This window comes from Pelmatolapia mariae, linkage group LG2, assembly GCF_036321145.2.
Source record: "Pelmatolapia mariae isolate MD_Pm_ZW linkage group LG2, Pm_UMD_F_2, whole genome shotgun sequence".
In the NCBI taxonomy this organism is placed as follows: Eukaryota; Metazoa; Chordata; class Actinopteri; order Cichliformes; family Cichlidae; genus Pelmatolapia; species Pelmatolapia mariae.
In genome coordinates, this window is record NC_086228.1 from 33,334,453 (window position 1) to 33,355,645 (window position 21,193).

General features: G+C 41.5%; 1 protein-coding gene across 1 annotated transcript; it reads right to left on the bottom strand.

Annotated features, from left to right (window-relative positions):
• Window positions 1–16,429: 16,429 nt before the first annotated feature.
• On the bottom strand, window positions 16,430–20,829 carry slitrk2 (SLIT and NTRK-like family, member 2). The gene has a single exon (XM_063498883.1). The coding sequence runs from the start codon at window positions 20,127–20,129 to the stop codon at window positions 17,253–17,255; it is 2,877 nt and encodes a 958-aa protein (XP_063354953.1). The 5' UTR covers window positions 20,130–20,829; the 3' UTR covers window positions 16,430–17,252.
• Between the last annotated feature and the right edge of the window lie 364 nt (window positions 20,830–21,193).

A 21,193-nucleotide genomic window follows, 5' to 3' on the forward strand; every position in this document is an offset into this window, starting at 1 on the left:
AACAAGGTGGAAATTATATGAAAAGCTATAAAGTAAATCCCAAATTTCTTTAGCATGTGGCTAAAATAGAACCCTACCTGAATCCTCTGGTAGAGCTGGAGGTGACCTGGAGGATTTTGAAGGTCCTTTCTTTGCCCACCATAGTTTTGTTGCCTAGATCTCATTAACGCATGAGTCCTCTGGTTGATAGTCTTGGGAATTGATTAAGAAACTATTTGTAATCTGTATGGATAACAATCCATTGCATTTTATGTTTTAGAGGCATGTTTCAGATTTCTGTGGTTTACGACACCAACTGTCTGCCATCTATAATCCAGTTTTGAGATCCCTTCCAAGATGCCTTAACGCCAAGTCACATCCTGGGCCATTTGGAAATCACATGATAGGGTGGGGCTAGGTTCCACAATGAGTTCAAACCTTGGATGATTGTGACCTACATGCGTTTTAAATCTGGCACTCTCCACCATTTGACCTTAGAATTGAAGAAGCTTCTCAGATGAGAGGTGAAACGTTTCCAAGCAACTTAAAGAAGTCCAGATGCTTTTCTTTCCAAGCTCCTTAGACTACGATGACCTGGATGACTGAGAACCTTCACAGACTCAGTGGTTAAACTATTTTGAAATATATGCCATTAATCCTGAGAAGCCTAAAACTATCAGACTATGTAATATTTGGCTTTTGAAAATTTCTCTCCCAAATCCTCAGTGTAGAAAATCACCCTTTTCTCCAAAACTTGGGCTTGGGTTAATAAATGATGGCTTATACCTAATCGGGTTAATTACATATGAAAATATACAAAACTAAAGTACCAGTTGTAAGGGGCTTAACCTTTTTGCAACCATCTGCTGGTAGTGACCTATTTATTTAGCCTTAAGGATTAGCCTTACATCTAACCCAGTGTTTCCCAACCTTTTGGAGCCAAGGCACATATTTCCCATTACAAAAATCACACGGCACACCACCAAACAAAAATGTCACAAAAAACACATTGATAATTTTTCCCCGCAAACCAGGCATAGCGAAATTGGCTCATTTTGTGCCCAGTATACCTTCTTTTCTTTCTTCTGACCACCACTCATTCTAGGGCCTTCATCTGGATCGGAATTTTCTCCAGGACCCAGGTCAGAATGACTTTTTTTTCCCCAAATATTTACCTATCGATATTATGCGCTGCATTGTCTCACTCGCAGCATGGCTATGTAATTTCTTCTTCTTCTTCTTCTTCTTCTTCCAATTTACTGGCAGCTGGCAACCCATTTAACTGGAGCAAGAAGTTGTACTGCCCTCTAGTGGAAGGGAATGTAATTGCTCTGCCCGTTACTCACGCTGGTCGCTTAGAGTAGTGGTCCACATCCTTTTTTGCGCCACGGACCGGTTTATGTCCAACAATATTTTCACGGCCTTTAAGGTGTCACGGATAAATACAACAAAATAAAACCAGTACTGGTACCAAAAAGAAGATGATTTATTCATAACACATGGGAAAAGACCAAGGGAAACCGAGTTAAAAGCAATTAAAAAAAGAACGCTAAAAACCGATAAAAACCCTGAAAACCATGAATTTCTCACCCGAGCCTCAACTGACCGATACCAGTCCGTGGCCCGGGTGTTGGGGATTGCTGGTTTAGAGTACCAATCAGGTGAAACCAAATAATCTTCCGCGGCACAGTGGTTAGGAAACACTGATCTAACCCAACATATGATTTTGGGGTTATTTTTTGCTTATTTGAAACACCCAAAGAAAATATTTAAAGTAGATGAATTGTTAAACAGAATAAAGGTCAAAATGCATTTCAAATTTGACTAGAAATATATGGTCGAGTTTCTCAAACTATGCATGTTTAATAGGTGGCTACAATGCAGCCTAACCCTGCCATTACTCTGAAGTGATCCACTGTTGGATGTTAAGAGGTTAAAAGGGGTCCTCCACCAGACTTTCAGATTAAAAATTGCAGAAGAACAGGGGGAAAAAAAGAAAGACTGCAGGATGGAGTGCAATCCCCTAGCACTATCTACACATAAATTACAGAACACGGCTACTGACAATCTGTTTCCTGCACTGTATCTGATGGATGTACAGCAGTGTATAAACACAAGTGATTAGGAGTCACTCGTGGGTTACTTGTTAGGCAAATGGGTTCAGTCATGTTCAGTGCAAAGCAAGTTGGGTTAATTTACATCATTACAATAAGAAAAGGTCAGATACGATTTTTTTCATTCCCGTGTAAACACAGTTCCAACAAACAGCCAACAACAAGAGTAAGAGCAGATCTAAAGTGATTCATATTAAATAAAAAGATGTGACTCAATTAGAGAAAATTAATTCTGAATGACTGAATCGGCCTCGGGGTGGGCTTGATTTGTTGTCCCTTTCTCTCTCTGTTGCTATTGAATGATTTGTTTTTTAAACTTATCCTGCCCACCTCCCTTTTCTTCTCTTTCAATCTGTCTCTCATACCTGTTGGTTATATAGAAGTCATACACAACCACTTCTATCTCATCTACTTTTATGTGTGACGAGACACATATATAATCCACCCAACTACCCAGAACCATGAGTCTAAACACACTATAGTACACACATTCATTCCTACACACACATTAATAGGTCTCCTTTTTAGCAAAACCCAGTCCAATCGGCCTATTGAACCAAGTGTATTGATTCTCTCCTCTGCATTTCCTTTTACTCCTCCTTATTCCGGGCCTCCACCATACTGCTCTGTGCTGTTTTTTCTAGCCTCTCTATGTCTTAACCAGTCTATATTCTCCCCAACATGTTGCTGTCTGAGCGTAATTGATTCACCTCTCTTGACATCCTCCTGTCACAGGAAATAGGGCTTTTAAAAATTATTCTAAAAAATATACCTTACATTTTTAGAAAAAAAATGTAAGTTTTATATCTATCTATAGAGTTATTTCTGATGGTTAAATCTTATATGAGTTAGCAAAGGGGAGGAGCTGCCATGTGCAAAGGTTAGTTAATGAAGACAGATTTGTTTTTAAATGTGAAACAGTAGTATGAAAGTCTCATTTCTTTGGAGCTTTCAGCATCAAGTGATCTAGAAGAGGAGTTTCTTTGATAAATGCAGAAGCAGTCAAACAGAGTAAAACTGTAGCAAAACAGTAGCAATAGATCCCAAAGAATACAAAATAAGATCCAGGTTTTAATAAATTAAAATATTCTTTGGATCTGCACTAGAGATGGACCGATCCGATATTACGTAGCGGTATCGGTCCGATACTGACCTAAATTACTGGATCGGATATCGGAGAGAAATAAAAAACGTCGGAGCAGTATGCGTCACGTGATACAGCAGCTGTGGCGTGCGAGACCTGTCGGCGGTCTGGTTGAGCATTTGGAGCCTCACTACCAAACCAGCATTTCATCTCCGAGAAAGTTATCGCAGAGAGAAGTAAAGTAAGTGTGTAAGTTCATCTCTGAATGTTTGTAAAGCATTAAACTTAACAACTGATATATGGAGCGACTGACTCACTCCCCCTCTCTCTCCTGCTTCAATCATGAAACTGATTAATGATCAGCTGATCGGCTTTTCTGTCGCGAGTCCGTCTTTCTTGTTTGTTTATCGCCCACTTTGCACCAGAAAGAGGAAACCAGCGGCTTAACAACAGCAGCGCGTTTAAGCTTGATAAGCTGTTGTTAGAATTTATTTAATATTACTTTCTACACCAGGATCCTTTTCTACATAGCTGACGGCTGGTAACTGTGCAGGGGCGGATCTAGCAAAGTTTAGCCAGGGGGCCAGTTAGGGCATTAAAAGGGAAAGGGGGGCACAAAGATATACTTTTCTTTCTAATTCTCATTTAAAACATCTAGCTTTTAATAAATAATTGAATCTGAATCTTACAACCAAAGTTTTAATCTGATGTAAAATGTATAGAAGTCCATTACTGTATTACAGTAACTAACCCAAAGTCTAATATACCCTAGTAAGCTATAGTACTTTTGGGAAGATACAATCAGTGCAGTCTGCAATTCTGTTGAAGAAGATGTTGAATCAATTTAATTATTGTAAAAAAATAATTGATTTAAGTGCATTCATTGTTTAATATTTCTGCTAAGTACTCTTTAAAACACCAGAATAGGAAGGATGGTGCAGGTTTATTAGCTTGATGAGTGTTGCTGAACTATGAAACATTTTGGGTGCAGTATATTTTTTGAATACAGGTATAGCAGAATAGCTTTAGTGTTATGTTTTTTTTTAAACTTGACTATGAACTTATACACAATGCAGCAAGACATTAAAAAACAGTTTTATTAATTAAAAATTACACTATATCGGATTCATATCGGTATCGGCAGATATCCTAATTTATAATATCGGTATCGGACATAAAAAAAGTGGTATCGTGCCATCTCTAATCTGCACATATTTCTGTTTTTTACACTGTAAATTCTGGTTTACAGTGTACTCAAAACAAGTTAGATAAGACAGTAGTCTTGTAGTAACAATGGATTTTTCAGAGTAGCTCATAACAAACATTACTGAGCATTAACTCTGCAGCTGACAGTCATTGCTATGATTTTTGCATGGAGTTTACCTGCTGTAACATTTGGAGTACCAAATTGTATTTACTGCGTCAACTTCAGCAAAGCAGAAAAAACAAGATTCAAATTTGTGACTTTTCATTTTTAATCCAAACAAACTAAATTTTGAAGGGGCCAGGATAAAGATAGCTAGTTTTTATGGCCAAAAAGAAGCCTCAGCGCATTTATCGAGTAAAGTTTTACCTATTAAGAGGCTGTGTAGCAACGATTAGCTAAGTCAGTTAGCATTAGTGAGCTAACTTTAACGAACTTTAGATAATGTCAGGAGCAGTGAGGTACAACTTTAAACATTTAATACAAGTTTGATAACTTACCTTATTGTTCTTTAAAAAAGAAAATCAGTCTCCAAAAATGTTCAAAATCCAAGCACTCTGTTTGTCTTTACTCTGTATGCTGCACTGACTGACACAATCTTCGGCCATGACCAGAGAATACTGAGTGCTTTTCAAATGTACCTCCGCACAAGTAGGAGACGAGAGGAGCTGTGCGCTGAGAACTGAAACAAACGTATACTAGTATTCTTAACCCTCTGGGGTCAACGGACGTGCCGGTGTATCAAAATCACATGACCAATTTAAGACGACACAGCTACAAGATGCAGCGACTCAGAGTCTCCATTTCAACTTGGGTAGAAAGTGTGGACGTCAAACTATATACCAGTTTTTGAATTGTGTCGATAGGCCACGTAAAACCAGAGTTATGATAAAAAAAATACATGCGATGTTTTTTTCTGAACAAACAGTGGTGTTTACAGCGGGAAGAACGGGAAGAACGGTAAAAACGGCGTTTTCTACGGACAGCGCTAGCAAACACTCTCGGCTTGCGAGTGAAAAAAAGAAAAAGAAAAAACACCCCTTCCCTATTGGTGTTAAAATTTACCATGTCAGCCAATCAAAAAAAATGATATGGCAACATGTGGCACTTGGTTGTTTAGGGAGAAGGGGAAGTTTTAGGAGTGACACCCTACGGAAAGCGGGCGAGCGAAAGAAAGAGAGAGAGAGCGAGTTTTCATATGTGAGACATTAGTGACGTTTAGCGTGTTTGGAGGCTATAGTTAGTGTGTTGTGTAGTTATTGTTTTGTATTGTGTGTCAGTTATACTGCTGAATGTCACATTTGCTCCAAAAAAGCCATCAAAGGCAAATTCCAGTGTAAACGCTGTTCCCACCTGGAAAACTGGATTGATACACCTCCTGTTGTCAGACCTGCAGGGTTTAGGCCTGTGCTGTTCTCCTCTGTCTTATACTGAACACAAACTATTTTTTTGGACTGGCACAAATAATTTGTGTGCCTTCTTATTTGATGCAGAACACCTGATTGTTCTGTAAATAGATTTAAATGGTTATATAAAAAACGCCTGAGGCCTTGGCTGCATTTTTAGGTAAATAGTACCATATAACTTTGTTGTTTGCAAAACGTGTGCATAATTTTTAGAAATGTACAATTTGTATTTGCATTTGAAGTTGTGAAAATGATTCGTTAAACATGTTTGTGGGTTTTACAGTAAAAAACATAACTTTTTTCTACTCGGATTTTGAATTTTTTGTCTGAATTTAGATCAATTGTGCTAATATAGTATGCCAAAATGAAAAAATTCACATATTTGAGGTTGTGCTGAAAATAATGATACCAAACAAGGCAAGATAAACAGTTTTTAAAGGTGAAATGTAGAGGTAAAATCAAAAGTAGTCAAAAACGGCCAATTATACCCTGGACCCCAGAGGGTTAAACGATGTTACGCCGGACGTCCACTTTGTTGAAACTACTATGTGCAGAAGATGGACTACAAAATGCACATCTTACTTCATCACAATGTGTTCTAACCCTGCTGTTTTATGCAGGTCATTAAAAAAAGAACAGCCTGCGAAAATATCCCTCCATTAGAGTGCAAAACCTTTCCTTTGAAAGCTGCTAGGTTTACCGAAGAGGCACATATTTGATTCATCTTATCTAATTACCAAATATGTGCCTGTCCGGTTTCAATAGGTGTGTGTTTTATGAAGGGATAAATTTTTCTGCAAAGCAAATTTACCTACGGGTATAAATAAAGTAACCTTGAACCTTCCTCAAACACAAACATCTATCCTTCTTCTATTTGGCAGACTCAACACAGTTTGGTTCACTGCTTCCTCCTACTGGTGAAATGTCATTGCTTCCTTTGTTGTTACTGAATTACCTTGAGTTGTCTGTCCTCAGAAACAACTAATAAACTGTTCTTTTCAAAACAGTAAAAATTTTAACTGGAAAAGAAAAACAATCAACCCATTTTTTCATAGGGTCCTTTATGAGTTAAAATCTGGTGTTTTTTCATATTTTTTTTTACTCTCACAGTGCAGGCACGATCCAATATAACTTGTCAAACAACTTCTGACATCTAATACCAAAGCATTTTGGATCAAAGCAGTATCACTTCCATCCCTGAAAAAGATACAACCAGGTTCAGCACCTCTGATATCCAATCCTGTAGACCGATAGGGGAAAGTACAAGAACCTTGATTAGAGTAATGCAGCATGTAGGAGCTAGAATGACTTGAAACCAAATGAGTCTCCTATCTCGTGCCACAACCTTTTCATCTCCAGAAAAGCAGCATCCAGTATACCAGTGTCCGTTATTTAGTCACTGGTATCTTTCCATATGTTTCTATGTATCTTATTTAACACATCATCTTGTCCACTGAACTCTTACTGTCACCTCTAAAGTCAAATGTGAATTTTAAGAATGAATTTTTTTCCCCACAGGATCCTGTTAGAATACAATCAGCTAACACACCACAGACAAACAGAGACCTGAGACTGCAGAGGAACACAATCTGCCAGACTGCTTCAAACACCTCTGACATTCAACCCTTTACACAGACAAGCTGAACATTTTTTTTATCAATCTAGAAATCAGCTGCTGCAGTCAGTGTCATATACACAACATCACTGCCTGAAGACACTCAGAACAAAGAGCAGCTGATAAAACCCACTGTCGAATACAACTCTGTCATACCCCTCTGACTAGGTGAGGGAGTGTTTTTTTGTGTAGTTTAGCAGAACACACGAGAAACCATATACCTACCACGAATATATCCAGGGTAGGTACAGTATAAAGTCCTTAAACAACAGAAATATCATTTTAGTGTAAAGAAGCTCTCCAGGTAGCTCTGAATGTCATTTAAAATCGTGTGATAAAGTCAAAAAAAGCAAAAACAAACCCAGCTTTTCTTGTCTAAATTTGGATACACAGGTCCATAAATACAGCGATTTGTTACTGCAGGGTCAGAAAAAGGGTCAAACAGCTCCCCTGACAAATTCTACATTTACAGAGTTACTTGTTTACACATACAACAGTTGCATGGCCATGTGCCTTTTTTGTAGCTTGCTCTACTGTCTTAACCTTCTTAGGTGTAAAATTGTAGTGACTTTGTCACAAGGGGTTTTGGTAAATGGACTGATTCTTAGCACTCAAAGCACTTTATACAACATGCCTCATTCACCCATTCTTACAAACACTTTTTTCTGTGCTTTCTGTCTAGCATTCACACTGCAATAGATGCCCAAGGATATTTGGCATGCACACCGGAGCAGCCAGGGATTGAACCACCAACTTTCCGATTAGTAGATGACCTGCTCTACCTCCTCAGCAACAGCCAGGCAGTTACTAAATTTAAAATAAAGAAAAAAATAAAACAAAGCAAACAAACAAAAGAAAAATATTTGGTACTACCAGTGCTACCCCTCAGTCGCCTAGTAGATGGATCTATTGTATAAATCTGAAAATCCTCAGTGACTTCAACCTCTTTGAGGTTTTCATTAAAGTCCAATATATGAAGTTTACACCCCCAACAAACAAGGCATGTGATATTGCTCTCATTACATATAAACTACTGTTAGTATTAAAACCAACTTAAGATGATCGGTAACCATTAAAACACACTAAGTCAGACAGCAGTTAACATGGCTGTGCACTCACTGCCTTTAAAACACTGCAAATCAATAATCTAATCAAGGGCAATCATGGCTCCATTAAGATTTAATCAGGCTCTGTAATTACATGTGAACAAGGTAATTACACTTTGATAACATGTAACCACCTCAGTGGGCTGTGCCTTGCATTCAGATCATGTCTCCCTCCTGCTTGGTTAACTGCGATGCCTCTGCTCTTGGCTGTTTTACTGAAGAATGCTCAGCACACTGCAGTTCCCTCTCGAAATTACAAAAGCAGGCTTGAGTCTGCTAACATTGAATAAAAAGTGCCTGTTTAAGTTGCTAAGACTGAGCAATGTTAATGCTTTCTAAAGTAGTTAGTCTTGAGCACACATGTCACATTGCTTGCTTGAAGAAGTTCTTTTTCAAAACTGTTCACATTCACTACATACACACACACCAGATGGCAGTCGTTAAAAAAGGTCAGACAGGTCCTTCCACTGAATAAGAACTTATTTTAGGTTGATAAAGGTAATTTAGTCTTCCAGTTAACAGAGTGTTGGAGCATTTTAAATCTGTTGCTGACATTCCCAGATGACTGGATTACATGTGAATCTACTCACTTAAAAACAAAGTAACTGAGAAAAAATGAAGCAAAGACTGAGACCCCCTGAGTTAAGACAGAGCAACATTTTAGTGGCTTTCATGGAAGTGTTTTCTAAGACCGAGACTTGAACCGCAACAATAGTGTGCCTTTCAGATCTGAGCTGATTGAACCTGTTTGAAATGTTAAATGAGACCTGAGGCCGGATATGAAGTGACTGCATTTTTACCCGACTTCAACATGCTGACTCAGTTTATCAAGCTGAACTAACAGATCTTCTACTGCTCACTGTGTCAATGGCATTTACTTTATTGATAATTCTTAACATCCATTCCTTTTTAGTTTTTTTTTCCATTGGACTCAAAGTAAAAATATCATATAAGATAACAGAAAACGTTTTTTAAAAAGTGCTTCCTGTATGTGTTCAGACAAGTCTTCCTGTCTGACCACACTTTGTACTTAGGTTACCGAGAGTTAAAGGATTACCTTTGCTGAATATTTTTAGGAATATGATACAAAACACGTGGAATAATAACACTTATGTTATGTTTTAGTTGGGAAAAACTGCAGTTGGGGTAAGTCATCAATGATAACCCAGGTCCCTAACACTGCAATTGAAAGATGCAACTTATGAACTTATTTTTTATTAAATTGTCCTCCAAAGTTTTCACAAACTGTCACACCTCAAAAACTATTCACATTTTTTACCAGAGATCCCCTTTAACCTTCCTCTACAACAGAAAAATACGGTATGGTTTGGGTCAATACCAGTGATGATTTTGGCCTCTTCTGTCCCCTGATTGTAAATTCTTAGGAGAACAATTTTTTTAAAAACCCACAAATGTTATAATCTGATCACACGCAGTTTGATTTAGGAGTACTTAGATCTCATATGGTTATTGTTTCATATTTATTTAACCTCTTAAGCCCCAAGCCTAACTCATCTCCTGCCTTTTGCCCCCGTATCAGGGGGCGTTGGGGCTTAAGAGGTTAAGATAAATGGAAACCTATTAATACGATTTGACAAGTTTGACACATGCATGTTAGCACAGATCAATATGACCAGAAAAACACTATCAAATATATGAAGCAGCTTAATGCATCCCCTGCATGGCAAGGAATCTTTTTTCTATTGCTACATTAAGCTACAAAATTCTCACCTGATGTTACAAACTCCATAAGCTACAAATGTGTACCCCCTGTTTGTAGGGTACATTAAGTGTACCTCAGAAGGTGCCAGACCAGTGGCAAGCCTTTGTACCTCAACAGGTAGAAAAGTATTAAAGTGTAAAACAGAAACAAACCCTGTGTAATGTGCTCACAAGCAAATCACAAAAATGCCCTGATTTCACATAAGTCCATGAGAAGCAGCAGAAAAATGGCACAGCAATCTTCCTGCCATCTGTGTCTCATCTGTAGTCCCAACTGAGGCACCTCTGAGCAGAGCTGGATCTATACTTCAGCTTCAAATGCTTCAGGCTCAGCACTAATGTCGCTCTTTTACACATTTTAAGATGGAAGAGATTAAATAAATCACCTGCCCACTATTCACCTCAGCTAAATATGACTCCCCGGTAACTTCAGAGCTCGAGGCATTGGGGAGGCCGACATTAAAAAAAAAACAAGAAGTGAAACGAGGGTGCTGTAACTCAAATTAAGACACAAATCTGTGAATGACAAATGACAGCAGAGGATAACGTGAACACTATTGAGTACAAGTAAAGTGGAATGGCTAAACAGGCTGGTGGAGAAGGGCTACACATACACACACACACACACACACACACACACACACACACACACACACACACACACACACAAACAGAGTAGGAAAACCAAATGGATTGCAGCAGTCTGCAGCGAAACGATTAAAACATATACTGTATGTGAAAGCAGAAGTCATGCACAAAAGTTGAGAAAAGGAAAAAAAAAGTAAACACACACACACACACACACACACACACATGTGTGCACACACAGATACAGAAAAGTCCCACTGAAATGCCTATTATAAATCAACTCAAAGCAGCAGCCCTTATGCTTCAAAGTCATCTCTGAATCGCTTATCCACTCACTGAGCCGCACTATAGGAATACCAATTTATAGTCTTCTATCATATCACTGAAAGAGACAAGGGGACAGAGTGAGGTGAGGGGCAAGAGAGGCAGGCAGACAGAGAGTGAGAGGCAGGGAGACTGAGAGTGAGAATTTCAAATACCTTTTTATACATTTGAATTGCACAGAAACAGAAAAAAAAAATACTGATGTTCACTCCTGGCTTATATGAATATAGGAATACACTCTCTCTGTGTCTCACACACTGACACACACACACACACACACACACACACACACACACACACACACACACACACACACACACACACACACACACAGTAGTCCCAGAGCTGCAAGATAAGAGAGGAGAGTGTTCTGGGGAGAAAGCTTCCTCATTGGTGTGCAAGGCTGCACATGTTCCAACCCTCCTTTCTATCCCCTCTCTGTGTGTGTGTGTGTGTGTGTGTGTGTGTGTGTGTGTGTGTGTGTGTGTGTGTGTGTGTGTGTGTGTGTGTGTACGGGTTCGTACTATCCTGGTGGGGACCAAAATCTGACTTTTACTATCCTGGTGGGGACTTTCTGCACCGTGGGGACCAAAATCCAGGTCCCCTCGGGGTTGAAAGCAATTTTCACACTCAAAATGCGGTTTTACTGTCAGGGTTACAATTAGGTTATGGTTAGGTTTAGGGTAAGGGTCAGGGTTAGGCATTCATTTTTAATGGTTAGGGTAAGGGTAAGGGGCTAGGGAAAGCATTATGTCAATGGGATGTCCCCACGAGGATAGCAAACCAGACATGTGTGTGTGTGTGTGTGTGTGTGTGTTCATGTCCGCGTGCTAGCATTCCCTCTCTTTCCTTCACAGCTACTAAAAAGACACAGAGGACCTATTGTGCCCAAGGAAGGAAAATCACTCCATTTTCAGAAAAGGAGAGGAATGAACAGCACTCCCTCTCTCTCCCTCTCTCTTGCTTCTCCCCTCCCATTCACGCGGCAGCTGAAATGGTGAAGCTTGTTAAAAAGGAAGCCCGCATGACAGCATTCACAGCTTTGCTTACCGCAGCATTCCCCTACCCTCTCGCACGCCGTGCGCCTTTGCACCAGAAACCGTGGATGAAAGCAACTCGATATGCTGTCTCAAAAAAGAAAAGTTAAGGGGCCATGAGCGAGAGAGGGAGGAAGAAGAAAGAGAGGGGAACAGGTAGAGAAAATGTGAGGATTTGGAGTAAATGAGGTGTTTCAGTGGGAATAGCAGAACAACATTAAAAAGAGAGAGCTTTTTTTATTATTATTACCTGTTCAGGGTTGCAGTGTGTTTGCTCAGGAACACAGTCTGGCTGCAAACCATATTATTTCAAAACACTGCCTACAGAGAGAAAGTCAGGCTCCTGCCTGCTAATACTAGTTTACAGAAATAATACGGAAACTTTGCATTCCAATGGTCCAGTGATGTTGTTGTGGATGTAAGTAGCTCAACTCTCATTGGACAAATAGATAATTATGGCCAGTTGATGTAGTTCTCGTGTGTGAGTGTGTGAATGTTGGGTAAAAAGCACTTGTGTGAATGAGGCTTGAAATAAGAAAGTGCTTTGAGCGCTCAAATAAAGTAGAAAAGCACTATTTATGTACCAGTTCATTTACTTTTGCTGGGATAAATATTGAACTATGATGATCTTGCTCTTTAGCCCAGGTATATTAACCCATATAGTAAATGACCATTTTTGGTTTTCATATCATTATTTTGAAAGTTCAGTCACTGGTAACAAGCCAACCCAGGACTTTCTTGTCATTTTCCCAACTGGCAGGTTTATTGACCAGATTGCTGTTGTGGTAGTCCTAGATTTTATGCAGCTGTTTCTCCAATCAGTCTCTTTTTCTGCATCTGGATGAACTCAAACTCCACCAGCTTATGTTGATGGTGAACATCATGGTTATGCTCTGAAGATTCAGGAGAGGACCGGGAGGGCCGAACCTGCAGGTCTGTGTGCGTCTGAGCAGAGCACTAATGTTCTGACAAAACTACTGTTGAAAGCTGCAGCCAGCTGATATTTGATTCATGGTCACATGTTTGAGTCCATTTGTATAGCTACAAAGAGAATTATTGTAAGAATTCATCTTATGCACAGGTTATAAAGACGCCTTACATCATTCAAAAGTCAACAGCACAGACCTGTGGAACTGGTGCCATGCGAGGGCCAACAACTGATTGGTGAACAAAAAAGAAAGTGACATAGGTTCACCATAAAAATGAAGACATCAAGCATACAAGATTTAAAAAAAAAATCAAGCAAAAAAAGAAAGTCCATAGTGTATATCTGTCCATTCTGTCATTGCACGACTGGGAGATGTGGTAAAAAGATCTGAAAATCTGCTTTCCATTTGAAAGGTTTTTTTTTCTAAACTATAGTTTCTCATATGATTCAGTGCAACCAGATCATCTTGTAGCAAACCACAAAAGTTCAAAGCAGCACATGTAGCTGTACATATGCAATATGCACAGCTCGCCCAATGCCTTTAAGCTTAAGCAGACCTATTTTAGAGGAAGGATTTCTAGCTGAATTAAAACAGACAAAAAAAGAACACTAGAAAATACAACTGTTTCAATGAAATGGAGTAAAAACGTACTCATCTCCTTGGCGTGAGACTCTCTGCAGGTCCCAGCCATCAGATTGGAACGAGGCCCTGTTACCGACAACATTTCAGCACCCTGGACAGCAACACAATAGCCTGGAGTTATCCAGCAGAGGCAGGAAAACAAGGACAAAAGACAGAGGAGGAGGTGAAGGAGGGCAGCAAGCCAGGGACATACAAAAGGAAGAAGTGAGGGAAGAGAAGAATTCGGCTGCTGGGAGGCCATTCACACAGAATACAAAGAGCCAATGTCAACTTGGGTAGGACTTGAAGGGCAGAAAACAGAATTAGCATTAGAGCGGCCTGCAGAGTTCATCCATGTTGCACGCCTGGGAACGAGAGGAGGACAGGCCAAAAAGTGTAGAGGGGGATGACACAAACAGCAGTCATTTTCCAACAGCAGCTTGCTGTCATGGAAAATCAGACCTCTTAATGCTGTGCAGCACATTTTCTTTTACTGCTCCTCGAAATGGTACCCCCACCCTGAGAACAATTCTACTCAATGCAAAGTTCACAAAGTAGCCAAATAGAACCCAAATAGCTGGCATTACATGTGGAGAAATGCTGTCAGCTCTCTGCATACTGCAGCCTACCCTCTATTTCAAGTTTCCTTTTACTGCTTACTCACAAGGGGCTACCTACTACTTCTAATTGCAACATTAACAACAGTTCTTCTCTCCTGCAAGATTAGAATGCTCAAGAAGGAGCAGTTGTTAAAAGAAAAAGCCACATTCTCTATTTACATACCTCCCTCAAGTCCAGCTGGTTTCTTTTCTGACAGTACAAGCAGCACGTAAGAGATATTTGGACAAACCCTTGACCCTGCTGAAGAAAAAACTGAACCTTGTAGTGACCCACACTGGGGATGGATTTTCAAGGAAGTGTTGAATGGCTAAGTCAGCCACAAAGAAGCTCCCACCTTGCAAAAGGTTCTTGAAAATAACTTTAAAAGGCAGCTTTGCCAGACAAGTACAAAACACTGACATCTGGTTAAACTCTTAACATCCACATGATTGCTGGTGACCTGTTGAGACCTGGAGCTGGTTTACATTGACTTCTTTATGTGCAAGTTTCACCTATTTGCAATACCCAAAAAGAAATTTCCTGACACAAGATGTATAAGGTCAAAATGTATGTAAGAGACTCAGAAGATAATGTCTTCTAAACTGCCAAGAATGCAGTCCAACCCTAACTCTACCCCTGTGATTTGCCAGCCACCAGGTGATGTTATGAGGCTATAAAGTGAAAGGTGAAAAGATGTTTAGAAAAAGAAGTCATCAAGTATATTGAGTCATAAAGGGAAAATAGAGGTCGTCTTCTTCTGCCACATTGCTACAAATCCTGTCCACCAAGCCCTCGAAGTGCATGGATGTTGATTTTAGGGCTAAATCTAGTCGTGACCTCTAAAGAAGCGTTCCTTTATGTCTAAATTTGGTTGAAAATCTTTTCTGCACATTAGAAAGAATTAAATAAAGGCTAAAGTTGGTTCAAAACTAAAGGTCTGAGAGATACGTGCATCACATGTTGGTGTTTCAAAAATACGAGCATGCGTCTCCAAACTAACGTCATTAATATATATATTGAGTGAGACTGTCTCAAGCAAATTTTACCATGAAATAGAAAGAATCATTTATATGTAGATATATATAACAATGTTCTATTTTTTTAAAGCACCCATTAGTACTGGTTTGTACATGATGAGTAGCTGTATGATGATTGCCATCTCAAAGACAAACGAAGGTCGATCAAATGCTGTATTTGTTTGCTCTACAAACACAGAAAATATAGCTAGGTATGATCTAAAAGTCTAAACCATCATGTCTGTACAAAATTTAACCCAGTTTTCCCCTGCTCTAAAATCTGCCTGGTGTGCAGTACATGGCTAATTTGACTATCCACTATTTCTTTTTCAAGCTTTAATCTACAGAAAACTTCCCCATAGACACAATTCAAGGTTGAAAGAATTGATCCAAGCTTTGTTTTACAATGACGACTTTTCCCATTTCACTTTTCAACCATATTCAGTTCTTCAGCCCTCTGATATCAAGGTTATAATCCTGACCCTTTCGGTCAGGATTATAGTCTGACAGACATGATTAGCCAGTTTTCCACTTCAGTACATCTGCAAGACAGCCAGCAAACCCGAACCCAGACCCAGAGCACTAAGAAACACATGTAGATATTTGGGCTAAATCTGGTCAGACAGTCAAGAAAAATAAAAATAAAAAAATGGCTTAGGGGTCACTTGGACATGACTCGCCAACACCTCTGTAAACTCCCTGGACAAGCAAATGATGACTGAGCAGAAGCCGACATTCACTGACATCTGCTGCTTGGTAGGAATGCAGCAAATATCTTTCAGCTGCAGGAGAAAAGGAAAAAAAAAGAAAAAAGAAATCTCGTCAATCATTAGAGGGCCCATCACATTTCATTACAGACAGAGTGAGTGAGAGAGGAGGAGGAGGAGGAGCTGCAGGCAGGCTCTATTTTCATTTTCTCTGGCTGTAACCACACACACACACACACACACACACACACACACACACACACACACACACACACACACACACACAGTAGTCGGCACAGCGTAACGCCACATCCAAAAATAATCATGCACAGTGGAAACAAAATTCACTCCCAGCTCAGGATCTTGACAAAGTGCTTCAGTGAAAATTTAATTGCGCTGCTTTGCCGCACTGTATTGCTCCCCTATAGCATACAATGTTGTCTAGAAGTTGTACAGCTCCAAAGACACATAGCAAAATAATATGGTCTTCCCTGGCAGGAACCAACATATAACTTCACACCCAGTCTCGAGTTCATTTTTTTTCTTTTTTTTCTTTTGAAACGGACAAATAAATCTTCTATTTTACATAAAGATTTCTTTAAAATACAGCACTTTGAAAAAGAAAAAAGGACATTTCCAGTTTGCAGAGAGCATCGTTGCTAAAATAGTTGAGTGCAAAGGCACTTTCTGGGATAAGTATCGTATGATTTCGCCATTTGTCGGGTGTTGAAAAGGTTTTCTTTGATGGTTTTAACACTCACCATTTATCTGTGTAGGCTAAATATGTACAGGAATGTCAATCCTCTTCTACAAAGAATAACTCTTTTTGTCTTTGTCACTGGGAAAATAAAATACAGTTTTTGTACACAGTCCTGCCCATTTTGGATACCTGCTGTCATCAAAGTCTTTTTCTTTTTTTCAGAATTTCCTTTTTCCAAAAATGAAGAAATAATTTATACCTTCCAGGAGAAAAAAATAGACCTGCATAATAATATACTTCTTATATTTCTTTTATACATCTTGGAAAGAAAAAAGAGAGAGAAGAAAAGCAAGAGAGAGAGAAAAAAAGATCATCAGAGGCTTCTGTTCACTTCCAGTCTGTCATGTAGGATTGAACACAGATAGATAAGATAGATATATAGAGAGGGCTATTATTACAGTAACAGCGTGATTATTACGAATGCGGCCATTGTCGCTATCTTACAGTTGGCTCATGGCAGTCTGTTTCTCCAGAACCTCCAGGTAGTCGGGTTCTGCTTTTAGCTTCCCAGGGAGCAGGAGCGGGTGCTCGTTTTTAGAAGGGTGTTCGGGCCCAAAGTATTTCCTCGGGGTGCCATACAGCACAGTTTTGTTCACCCTGTCCTGGTTGCTGATGTGCCTCCGTGCTGTGGCAGCCTCATAGGGGGGCACGATGCAAGGTCTCTTAGGCAGAGTGCAAAAGTTGTAGGTGAATGGAGGGATGCCTGCCGTTGTGGGGAGCTCTTTGTTGAGCCTTTCCCCTAAGTTCTGATACAACATCTCAGGAGGCTCCGGGGTGACCAAGCCACATGACGTTGGAGATTTATCCATAAAATCCACTGTGCTGATGGTGTAGGCCCCTGGGCTGCGGTGGAGGATGTCGTCCTTCTTTGTGTCCAGAGGCCCAAAGCTGAGCTCCTTCAGGTTGCGGTAATAAGCCACCTGTTCACCATCCTTCTGCATGTAAATGGGGTTTTGGCACATGGAGCCCACGGGCGGGGGAATGTAGTTATAAACGTGGCTTTCAGAGCTTTTGTCTTGGGTTGGTTCAGGAGCGTAGGAGCCATACTGCACTTGGAAAGAGTTGAGATCTAAGTTGTTAGCACCTGTGGGGATGTGTTCGACCCCTTTGCGCCGTTTTAGAACAAAAACAAAGAGGCCAGCGCCAAAGCAGACCGACAAGATGAAAACCACAAGGAGCCCAAGTATGAGGACTGAAAGGGGGACCTCGGGGTGTAACTCAGAGGTGTGGAGGCGGGATTCGGTGGGGCTGACTGAGCTGAAAGAAGAAGACGGGGAAGAAGAGGGAGAAGAAGAAGAGGAAGAGGGGGTGGGGGCTTCAGTGCGAGGGCTGATTAATGTGGGAGCTTTCGTAGGGGGTGCCTGCTGCAGTGGGGGCACCTCGCTGGGCTCAGGGCAGATGGCCTCATTGCGAAGGGAGCGCAGCAGGCGCCCCGCATGCTTCGAGGGGGAATCACAGGTGATTTCATTAACCACCACGCTGGTACTGGACAGCTCCATCCAGTTTTTGAGGGCGACGATGTCACAGGTGCAGTCCCAGGGGTTCTCCTGCAGGTCGATCTGAATGAATGCAGACAGCTGGTCGAGAACACCGCGAACCGGAAGGTAGGAGAAATGATTATTCCGCAGGTTGAGTCTTGTTAGCATGGTGCCCCCGAACACGTTGTCAGGGAGGGATCGCAGCAGGTTGTTGTTGAGAAACAGCAGCTGAAGGTTGTGAAGTGAGTTAAATGTTTGTGGTAAAATTTCCTTGATGATGTTATATTCCAAGTAGAGATACTGGAGAGACTGCAGACCAGCAAAGAGAGACTGAGAGAGTGATTCAATATAATTCCCATTCAGATATAACCGTCTGAGGTTTGTGAGATTCTCAAAAGCGCCTTCTTGAATCACTGCTATCCTGTTATTCCCTAAATGCAGCAGCTCCAGTGAGCTGTACTCAGTCAGATCAGTTCTGTAAATCATTTGTAAATAGTTGCCAGTGAGGTGGAGTTTCTTTGGGTAGGAGGGCTTGGGGTGAAGCTCAGTAATGTTGTGTAACTTCCGCTCTTGGCAATTGATGTTCAGTCCACTCTCGGGGTTTTGTGACGTGCAAACGCACACACTGGGACACAGCATGGGCACGGGGGAGCGTGTTTGGTAAACCATTATGGGCCCAAAGACGTGTTTGTCCTTTGAGAGGCGAGGGGTGGGTCTGTAGCGCATTTTGGGAGGGCGAGAAGCTTTTGGGGCTCGGGTGGGGGTGTTAATACCAGGGTGGTAGGTCGGGGCCAGGGCCCCTGGAAAATGAGAGTCGGAGGCAGGGTGAACACGCTCCCCTGCGTTCCTGCGGGGGCACAGATCCTGCTTTATGAGCTGTGTGATGTCTTTGCCATGCAGCCTGAATGGCGTCTCACACACTATGTCCCCAACAAACACAGAGATGGTGTCCAGCCAGGATTTGAGGGGGATTAGATCACAGGTGCAGTTCCACGGGTTCTCCTCTAGCTGAATCTCCATGATGCCACCTATGTGCTCCAGGACCCCCGCAAAGGGCAGCATCTTCAGTCGGTTACCACGTAAATCCAAATGCGTGAGGAGCACAAAGCGGAAGATATTAGGAGGCAGAGACAACAGCAGGTTGTCGTTGAGGATCAACACTTTGAGCTTGTTCAGCTTACTGAAAGCGCCCGGCTCGATGGCACTGATATAATTATAATCTGCCTGTAAATACTCCAAACTCTCCAATCCTGCAAACGTGTCCTCTTTAATCACCTCCAAGTTATTGTTGTTCAAGTGGAGCCGCTTCAGGAAGCGGAGCCCGTTAAAAGCGCCCGGTCGGATCTCCTGCAAGCCGTTATTTCCCAGATGCAGCGAGGTGACATTGCCGTAATTGACGAACTCATTTGCGCTGAGCCGTGACAGGAAGTTTCCGTTCAGAAAAAGCTGGGAGATTTTATTGGGAGGCGCCTGGAACTGGCTGACGGTGGTAAATCCTTTATTCTCGCAGTTGATGTTCAGGATGTTCTCTCGCTCTTCGCAGGCGCAGCGCGTCTTGCAGATATCTTTGGAGGCTGAAGTTTTGCGGCTCTCCGTTTCGGACGGTGACAGGCTGGTGACCGTGAGGACGCTCAGCAAGAGGACGCCGCTCAGCATTTTTACAGCCAGGAAAGGTTGCTGAAATATAGATCCAGCATTTAAGTTTGCCGCACGAGCCTCGGATGGAAGATATGGGGGTGGGAAAAAAAGAAAAAAAACTGGGAGTGAGTCCTCACTGTAGGGAGAGAGGGGAGAAAAAAGGAGGTAGAGGCGCTCACACGGACACAAACACGCGCTCATACAAGCTCAGAGGCGCGCGGGGGAAAAAGGCGCACCGCCGTTATTTGGTATATAAAATGGGACCGTGACGCACAGGGGATGCGCAAATCTTTCCATTGACCTTCACGATGATTTCCAAAAACTGTTTTAAATCCCTCACAAATGTAATCTATCCTTGACAAGCAAAAGACACAAACCACCGCGAATCGCTGGGATCCTGCTTGTTGGATGAACTTGGCACATTGTCAGAGGCAGAGAAAAAAAAAGCCGCTTACTGCAACCCTCTTTTTCCTTTAAGAGAGCTCCGATTTATTCAGCGGCTTCACGCAGATCAGCAGCAGCTGCAGCCAAGTATTCACAGGGAGACAGTGGCCGCGAAACGCTGCCTCGTTTCCACTCCACGCAGAAGAGGCGCTCCATTATAGTCCAGGCAGAAAAAAGCACTTAAAAAAAAAAGATCCTGAAAAAATGCGCAAAGACGCATCATGGCGCACGGCTGGCCGTCCTTATAACCTTCTTTCTTTTTCTTCGTTTTCCCTTTTAAAGAAAAGAGGAGGGCAAAAGTGAGTTCGCAGAAAGAAAACAGGAGAAAAAGCAGCGCTGTGATTGAAAGAGAAGTACAGGAGAGAAATATTCCCGAAGCTGAGACATAACTACAGCCTGTGCTGTCCTCCTCCTCCGCTCCGCACACTGAAAGCAGCACTGAGCGTCTGCTGCTGCTGCTGCCCGACTGCGTTCGTGTGTGTTTGAGAGAGAGAGGAAGGAGCCCATGGGGCCGTTACGTCACCTACACAGTCAACACACACACACACACACACACACACACACACACACACACACACACACACACACACACACACACGGGCTGAGAAGGAAACCAGCAGCCCGCAAAACGATATGTCTTTTTTATTGACTCCGACTGCATAGCAAACTTATCTTTTCCCAAAGTGAATGCGAATTCTACTCCTGTCTCTGCAAACAAGGAGAAAGTTTTAGCTAGAAATAAGGGATGCTATAAGTTATCAGTGTGTGTGTGTGGTTTTAGAAATGGAAGTTTGGGGGGGGGGGTCTGCTCTCTAAAGTTT